The sequence below is a fragment of the Cottoperca gobio genome, unplaced genomic scaffold (genome assembly GCF_900634415.1).
Source record: "Cottoperca gobio unplaced genomic scaffold, fCotGob3.1 fCotGob3_30arrow_ctg1, whole genome shotgun sequence".
NCBI lineage: Eukaryota > Metazoa > Chordata > Actinopteri > Perciformes > Bovichtidae > Cottoperca > Cottoperca gobio.
Genome location: NW_021166920.1, coordinates 27,501 through 35,000, shown reverse-complemented (window position 1 = coordinate 35,000; position 7,500 = coordinate 27,501). Strand labels below are relative to the sequence as shown.

The 7,500-nt window shown below is 40.3% G+C and overlaps 1 protein-coding gene across 1 annotated transcript in view; it reads right to left on the bottom strand.

Moving 5' to 3' along the window:
- Positions 1 to 2,350: 2,350 nt before the first annotated feature.
- The window catches only part of tmprss6 (transmembrane serine protease 6), a 16,890-nt gene continuing 11,740 nt past the window's right edge, over positions 2,351 to 7,500 (bottom strand). The window contains exons 16-18 of the mRNA XM_029427331.1: positions 6,798 to 7,075; positions 5,291 to 5,427; positions 2,351 to 2,864 (exon numbers count right to left, since the gene is read on the bottom strand). Coding sequence (XP_029283191.1) covers positions 2,700 to 2,864; positions 5,291 to 5,427; positions 6,798 to 7,075 — 580 coding nt within the window. The 3' untranslated portion in view covers positions 2,351 to 2,699. The remainder of the gene's footprint in view (positions 2,865 to 5,290; positions 5,428 to 6,797; positions 7,076 to 7,500) is intronic.

Here is a 7,500-nt window from a genome sequence, read left to right as displayed (position 1 = left end):
CCACATTTACCCAGAGGATGCAAAGATACAACTTCCTCTCTGCTCTGCTTATATTCTGCTGTTGAATGCAATGGGAGCCACTTCCTCAGCTTCCTGTGTTGTTGTTGTTTTTAGTTATGATGATGAACGCAGTGCATCTCAGGCTGCATGACGTGCACTCAGCTTCTCCATAACTGTGAAACATTGCTTTGTAAATCCTCTCGTGTGCGAGGACGCTCCTCCTGCACTGAAGATGTTTTAATCTAGCAGCCCGGAGGACAGCAAGGAAACTGCCAGATGGAGATTAAGTGGACTTCATGTTGGTGTGGACAAAGTTATTACCATACACACACACACACACACACACACTGAGGCCACACTGTTCACACTGGACATTTCACTCAGCATGGCTGAACCATTTGTGGGAATGCCCTTTTATTAAAATGTCAGATTTAAATTCCCATGAAGCACTTTAATGTGTCCGTGCACTTCAGGCTGCTCAGCTGTGTGAGATGTTTCTCCGATGCTGTGAGGTCAGACGGGAGGTTTGGAACTGCTCGATACTTTAATACCGTCTCAGGGCGTTTTCATACTTAAGCACTTCAATCTGGACCCATGATCACGTCTCCAGACCGCAGACTCTCTCTCTCTGGTTCTCTCTGGTTCTCTCTGGTTCTCTCTGGTTCACTCGGTTCTCTCTGGTTCTCTCTGGTTAACACTGGAGGAGACTCCTCTGTAACATCTGGTTAACACTCGAAACACAACATTTAACACATTCTTTGAATGTTTAAGAAACATATCTGTAAAGGTCATTTATAAGCATTGGACCTTACTGTAAAGAAGCCGCCATGATGGATGGGTTCTGTATGGTGGCTATTATTGAAACATCCCCTGAGGATTAGGGCTCATTCCCAGTGTGAAGACAGACAGACAGGGGAAGTGAATGAGACACAGACAGACAGGGGAAGTGAATGAGACACAGACAGACAGGCAGACAGACAGACAGACAGACAGACAGACAGACAGACAGACATACAGATAGATGAGGTCCTTGTCACTTAACAGGATCAAATCTCATGTGTAAGGACACGTGTCCTTACAAATCCCAGTGACTGAGCCTCCGGCCACAGGGAGAAAAGCTCTGGCACCTGCTCTCTGTCCCCTGGAGAATATTGTTGTTGTTGTTGGTAATAAATTCAGCTAAAAAGAAAAATGTCGTGTCCTTGGTGGTTCATCGACCCCTGAAAATAACCACATTCACAAAAGCAGGTCGTGAAAGAATCGAACCAAAACCGGCAAACAGTTTCTCATGTCAGTCACAGCCACACACTGTGCACATGGAGCAGTTTCTCAATAGGTTCATTGATATCTGTCTCTTTTAATATGCATCTTCAAAACAAAACGCAGAAAATTCTGAAAAACTTGAGAAAATCCAAAGAAATCTTGAAATATCTGAAAAAGGTTTTTGATCGTGTCTGAGGTTTAAAGTTTGTTTATTGATTGAAGCTAAATGAGAACAGATTTAGTGAATAAAAGATGTTGCTCCACACTGATGGAACCGACAAATTAATGATTTAAATCCAGTTTTCTACTTTGATTTTCATCGTTTGATGTTTCAGTGACGCCATCTTCTTGGGCTCCTTTCTTCTGCAATGTTTCCTGACTTGACAAATGGCACCGCCTGCTGCTCACCCTGCTGTGAAACTGCACATTCATGTCCCCCACAGGACGGACTATAATACGTTTAATGATCTTCTTTTCATCTCGTGTCGTTTATGACCAAACATCAGTAATGCTAATAACATCAGCCTCAGCTGTAGGCTACATGTAGCTTAGTGCTAATGTTAGCATGCTAACATGCTAAACTAAGATGCTGAACATGGTAAACAATATACCAAGCCCCCAGGCCAAACCGTGGAATTACATCTTCCATGTCAGTCACGTGTCAGGGCCTCACAATACTTTTCCCCTTTGACTTACATCGGAGTAGAGACGTCTGTAAATCTGCATTTCATTTTTCTTTCTTTCAACTTCCCAGTACGAACACTTGAATAATCCTGTTTTAAGGCGGGACTTAGAGTAAACGCAGGTGGGAAGTTGGCGTTGGAAGATCCTGATCATTTTATACTCAGTATTTGGCTTCATGAGCAGCTTTCATAGGAATGAACGTGGCTCCGCCTCCAGCGCTGTGTGCAGTTCTCTCTGTACATCCCTACATTATACCTGCTAAACATTAGCATGTCATTAGCATCGCATTAGCATTTAGCTCAAAGCACCACTGTGCATCTGCTGCTATTTATCTTCCAGCCAAACATGTAAACAAACAAAGTAAATTGCAAACTTCATTAATAAACACTGACATACAAACATAGTCTGTAAGAGAGTAAATGTTTAATCAAGATCTTTTACAGTCGATTCAACAATCATTACAATCACTTCTGAAACTGAGCTTTTCTTAATCACTTCTAGAAAATATATATTACATGACCATTCTATTTATTTCATGACTTTATTTTCACGATGTTGTCATGTTTCTTCTGACCTGCTGGATAAACACTCAACAATATCAGTTGTGCAACGTGCTGCATAAATAAGGTTGATTATTATTGGCCATTATCTTGGCTGAGAAACAATCTGAAAGCATCTCCCAGCTGTTTCTCCTCACGTACTAACTGTTTTCACAGCTTTGGGCTCTGAGGATATGGATATATATTGATGTGTCAGCGGCTGCTGATGACCTGCTTGATCCAGTCGGCGAGCCTCGTGACGCGAGTGTAGACGCCGTAGTAGTCTGGACGTCCGCAGCCTTTGCCCCAGCTCACCACCCCGGCCAGGAACCAGCGACCCGACGGCTCCTGGCAGACCAAGGGGCCGCCAGAGTCTCCCTGACAGAGACAGGGGGGGTTAGAGATGGGGGGGGAGACTGTAATGTCTCTAATGCACAAAGTGATTGTAATAATTGACGAGGCTGCTGAGCAATAATGGTGAAACTATGACATCACTTGATGCTTAACACTCATGTTCTGGCCTTCTGGATGGACCCACAATGCAAAGGAAGTTTGGAGAAACTGAACACACCAGATGATTCCACACCAAACTTAAGAATCCTGAAGAAGTAGAAACTACTCATAAAGTAAAACACCGGTTGTATTAATCAGTAGGCGGGTTTTGTTACTTGCTGATCTGACTTAGTAGATAAACGTTTTTCCCTCATCAGGGCTCTTTAGTTTCCACAGTTAACAAAACTCCAGTAAGATCAGATAACGGTAATCAGTGGTGCAGTGTATGTGTCCTGGGCTTTTATTGTGAAAGGTAAGAACAGAAGGAGTGTAGCTGGGAGAGTTTGCCATCTTGGTTCAGACCACGAAGCCTCTGTGTTATTATTGTATTACCTCCATAAGTACAGGTAATATTGTATTACCTTCATAAGTACAGGTAATATTGTATTACCTCCATAAGTACAGGTAATATTGTATTACCTTCATAAGTACAGGTAATATTGTATTACCTTCATAAGTACAGGTAATATTGTATTACCTCCATAAGTACAGGTAATATTGTATTACCTTCATAAGTACAGGTAATATTGTATTACCTTCATAAGTACAGGTAATATTGTATTACCTTCATGAGTACAGGTAATATTGTATTACCTTCATAAGTACAGGTAATATTGTATTACCTTCATAAGTACAGGTAATATTGTATTACCTTCATGAGTACAGGTAATATTGTATTACCTTCATAAGTACAGGTAATATTTATTACCTTCATAAGTACAGGTAATATTGTATTACCTCATGAGTACAGGTAATATTGTATTACCTCCATAAGTACAGGTAATGTTTTATTACCTTCATAAGTACAGGTAATATTTATCACCTTCATAAGTACAGGTAATATTGTATTACCTTCATGAGTACAGGTAATATTGTATTACCTCATGAGTACAGGTAATATTGTATTACCTCATGAGTACAGGTAATATTGTATTCCCTCATGAGTACAGGTAATATTGTATTACCTCCATAAGTACAGGTAATGTTTTATTACCTTCATAAGTACAGGTAATATTTATCACCTTCATAAGTACAGGTAATGTTTTATTACCTTCATAAGTACAGGTAATATTTATCACCTTCATAAGTACAGGTAATATTTATTACCTTCATAAGTACAGGTAATATTGTATTACCTTCATAAGTACAGGTAATATTGTATTACCTTCATGAGTACAGGTAATATTGTATTCCCTCATGAGTACAGGTAATATTGTATTACCTCCATAAGTACAGGTAATGTTTTATTACCTCATAAGTACAGGTAATATTTATCACCTTCATAAGTACAGGTAATATTGTATTACCTTCATAAGTGCAGGTAATATTGTATTACCTTCATAAGTACAGGTAATATTGTATTACCTTCATGAGTACAGATAATATTTGATTACCTTCATAAGTACAGGTAATATTGTATTACCTTCATGAGTACAGGTAATATTGATTACCTTCATAAGTACAGTATTGTAATATTTATTACCTTCATAAGTACAGGTAATATTGTATTACCTTCATAAGTACAGGTAATATTGTATTACCTTCATGAGTACAGGTAATATTGTATTACCTCATGAGTACAGGTAATATTGTATTCCCTCATGAGTACAGGTAATATTGTATTACCTCCATAAGTACAGGTAATGTTTTATTACCTTCATAAGTACAGGTAATATTTATCACCTTCATAAGTACAGGTAATATTGTATTACCTTCATAAGTGCAGGTAATATTGTATTACCTTCATGAGTACAGATAATATTTGATTACCTTCATAAGTACAGGTAATATTGTATTACCTTCATGAGTACAGGTAATATTGTATTACCTTCATAAGTACAGGTAATATTGTATTACCTTCATAAGTCCAGGTAATATTGTATTACCTTCATGAGTACAGGTAATATTGTATTACCTTCATAAGTACAGGTAATATTTATTACCTTCATAAGTACAGGTAATATTGTATTACCTTCATAAGTACAGGTAATATTGTATTACCTTCATGAGTACAGATAATATTTGATTACCTTCATAAGTCCAGGTAATATTTGATTACCTTCATAAGTACAGACACAACTGAAGCGCTGTCTTCTTCCTTTGTACCGTAAGTGAAGCTTTGATTTTCCCGGGAGATTGTGGGAACTTATAGGTTTATAGGGAACAAAGCTAAACACTGAAGGTGACATTATTCTACATTCAAAGTGAAAACATTATATCTTCTGGTTTTGTGTGTTTGTGTTTCTCTGTACCTGACAGGCATCTTTGTCTCCACTGCGGTAACCAGCGCAAAGCATTCTGGGAGTGACCAGGTGGCCGTAAGAGCGAACACAGGCTTCCTCGCTGACCAGGCGGACGTCCACCTTCTGAAGCACATTACTGGCACTGCCTAAAGAGGTCAGAGGGCAAAGGTCAGCCAGGGAAGACTAAAACATTCATAATCTTTAGCAATGAGACTATTTTCAAAATAAAGTCACGTTTGGTTACATCTTCACTGCTCAGTAACCTGATAACCTTCTATAATCTCGCTACAACCCGCCGTGCAACATGACGCCTCAGCTTCAGCACAAATCATTAAACTCTGCATTTTTCTGTTGTAGTTGCACTTTTTATGTGACTCAGCAGCAAAAAACAAAACAAATAAGTTATGTTTTCATCCTTACAATCCTTACAGTCCTTAAATAAAGTGGTGTAACCGCACTTTATAAATCTACCTGCTTCTCCCTCCTTGCTCTGTTCATGGGGTTCATCAGAAACACACTTCCACATGTCACTGCCACTTTAATTTAATTGAGTTCATTTAATGTGTTTTTGCTCTGTTGTCATAATAGCGTACCCATTTTGCACCAAATTCCCAAGACTCCCCACTTACTGCTCGCTATTCCAAAGTGCCATTGGCGAAATGGAGCTTTTACAGGCGGCACAAGTCCCATAAAATCACTTCCTCAAGGAAATAAACTGCATTATACTGCATAATACATAAGTGAATGGAAAACTGCTCAGCTTGTAACAGAAATAAAAATAACTTTACAACTAAACAAATTGTGCTCTTGGACATTGGACCTCAAAAGCACCAAATAAAAGTCCATCTTAAAATGTTTCATGTTTATTAACCTGCAGTTTCATCGAGGCGTGGCGTTGTGTTCCTGCGGGTCATGCACACCAATGCCTGATGGACGAGTCGATTTTTCAAGCAAAAATACCAAAATAATTGCTTTTTCCAGATTTCAAAATGGAAGATTTTTCTGCTTTTCTTGGAGTTTTTGACTGTAGGACTGATGAAACTAGACATTAGAAGATCTTCTGATCCACTCACTCACTCCTGCCCTGCAGTAATCAACCTTTTCCCGCCTTTTCCATCACCTGACCTTCCCCTCATACTCACCTGCTTCCCTTTTCCCTCCACATTCGCCAGATTGTCATTGTTGTTCATGTCTTTGCTTTTCAGCCATTTCCAGCCTGATTTAGTGAATCACTAGTTTGAAACTGGTAGATATGAAGAGGATACAACACCATCTTATAATCGTCTATGAATAGATGGATCAATCCTGTCCTTTAGGAAAAACTCCACGTTTACTTCATCTCACAGGTTTTGTGGTTTGAACATACAACCTGTGATGAGGCGAAGCGGACATTTATAGAAGCCACAAGCCAAAATAAACTGTGGATCTCTGCCATAGGCCACTTTGAATGTTCTGGTTTAATGCTAAATCCTGTTGTTTACCAACAACACTACTTCCCCCCTCTCTTCTTCCTCACCCCCCTCACGGAGAGTCCCCCAGCCGGTGACCCAGCAGAGCAGGCCCGGCTCCAGCTGGTGGGTGGGCGGAGGCAGGCAGGCGGGTCGAGCGTGCCCAGCCAGCAGCGTGGAGGCGGGCCGGTCCAGCTTCAGCAGGGCCAGGTCGTAGTCGTGGGTCTCGTCGTCGTAGTATTGGTGAAGGTGGATCTGCTGAACTCGAGTCACTTCTTCAGTAGAGCTGCTGGGGTTGAGCAGGAGTTTACCCAGGTACACCGTCCACACAGAGGGGGAGTACAGACTGCAGGAGGAGGAGAAACGGAGAAAAGATTAGAGATACGTGTCGCCTGATGTTAATTAAACTTGGTGGAAGGTGAAGCATGGGCCAAGGAAGAAGATAGGGCCTTTGTGCTGTATTCATGTAGTGTCGGAATAATCAGTTCCCTGTCTGGAAGAATTCATGTGAACGTCAACTTTAAGTAGGAACAACAACCCAGAAGCAGATCTGAGCAACAACACATCTTTTTGGTAGCATCCATGTTGGGAGAACGACGTCCCAAATGGGACCTTCCAAAGGAGCATGTGAATACACCACCGGCCTTCGTCTATATTTAGCTTCAGAAACTACTTTCTCTCCTCCACTAAATATCAACACTCCCTGAACGCTGCACAAGCTTTTAATCACCATACGAGGAACGTTAACGGAGAAGAGTTGTTAATCCTTTA